We start from the raw sequence: 1,398 nt of genomic DNA on the forward strand, positions 1-1,398 counted from the left end.
TCACGGTGCTGTTTAGCGAAGTGCTTGTGTAACCGTGTTGGCCATTATGCTGAAAACCTGCCGTGATCTGCTCAGCTCCGTCTCCCTCACTTCTCTCCAGGAAGTGTTTAAAAGTTCTGCCTTTCCCAAAAAGGCAGTTTTATTTCACCATGTCGTCGTATCGCGCCGCGTGCTCGTATTAAAAAAAGGCAGCTCTCTCCAGGAGGAAATTTGCTGTCAGTCCAAGAGTTAATCCACGAGCAAAATTCTGCTGATGTCAAAATCATAAGCGTGCTGTACTCGCTTCTACCCGAACCATCGGAGAGGAGGTTCTGAGACAGCGTGGCTGTGGAGTTGGGCCGAGACCGAGCCGAGTCAAACCGCGTACAAGAGAGTCCATGGAGATTGTGTGCCGCGGCTGTCACTGTTAACAGTGAACACCAGAGGGCTCAAATTAACAGCTTTCTTTGAGGCACCGAAATAAAGCACCGAAGTTAGAGATGTGTTTCGGTCAGTGTACTACTGTGGATGTTCGCCCCGGTGCCATAATAGAACCGAGTTTCGGTACCCAACCCTATAAATAACTAATATTTTATCTGTTGAAAAAAGCTTTTTGAACAAGCTCAGCTTGGAGAAACAGAGTTGAATCCTGATTGGACAGATGAGCAAGCCGTTAGTTCACTTGGGCTAAAACCAAAATCAAGTTTGGGTTTCCAATCTGAGGCTGTGTAAAGAGACATCTACAACAGGTAAGATTATCACAGTTACCATATATAACCTTTCAAGACCCCACTCAATAATTATTAACTACAACTTGAAGACTTTTTGCAAAAGGTTTTCTAAATTTAATGTTTGACTACCATAACTAATCTGATATACAACAAAAAGTGGTAAATAAAATTAGAAGGAAAACCTACAGCTTATATTTGAAATGACTGACTTTCACGTTTAAAATAAATAAATTGGCCTACATGAAGCTGCAGGTAAAAGCAGGCATCAGGTGTAAACAAGGTTCTGCACTGAGCTCAGCTAGAAATGTCGTCCTTGAGGGTGAACTGGAAAATGATGACTGATTGAATTTATTTTTGTGTAATAAATACAACTTACTGCTCCTTTTTAGGCTTGGTGTTGATGTCTCCCAGTACAGTGATGTCTGAGAAGTCTATCCTGAACTTGCTGAGCAGAGTTGCCATCCTGCATAAAGAGACAAAAAACAACAACAACAAATGAGACGAAGGGAAACATCCAGGCAGGGAAGAATGTTGAGATAAGATCACCGAGTCATTCTGAAAGACTGAGCTAACCGTTTTAAATAACTCAGTGAAAGCAGGTAGCGCCGGGTTTTCCTGAACTTCTGTGGAACGCTGCATACACGAGTAATTACCTTTAAAGGAGCCAAGTGTTGGAATATATATATAT

General features: G+C 42.1%; 1 protein-coding gene across 2 annotated transcripts in view; it reads right to left on the bottom strand.

The window, feature by feature from the left end:
• slc12a2 (solute carrier family 12 member 2) overlaps positions 1-1,398 on the bottom strand; it is a 70,954-nt gene that overhangs the window by 9,708 nt on the left and 59,848 nt on the right. For both annotated transcript variants that reach the window (XM_014015140.1, XM_014015138.1), the window contains exon 25: positions 1,087-1,173. In XM_014015140.1, coding sequence (XP_013870594.1) covers positions 1,087-1,173 — 87 coding nt within the window. The remainder of the gene's footprint in view (positions 1-1,086; positions 1,174-1,398) is intronic.

The sequence above is a fragment of the Austrofundulus limnaeus genome, unplaced genomic scaffold (assembly GCF_001266775.1).
Source record: "Austrofundulus limnaeus strain Quisiro unplaced genomic scaffold, Austrofundulus_limnaeus-1.0 Scaffold123, whole genome shotgun sequence".
Classification (NCBI taxonomy): domain Eukaryota; kingdom Metazoa; phylum Chordata; class Actinopteri; order Cyprinodontiformes; family Rivulidae; genus Austrofundulus; species Austrofundulus limnaeus.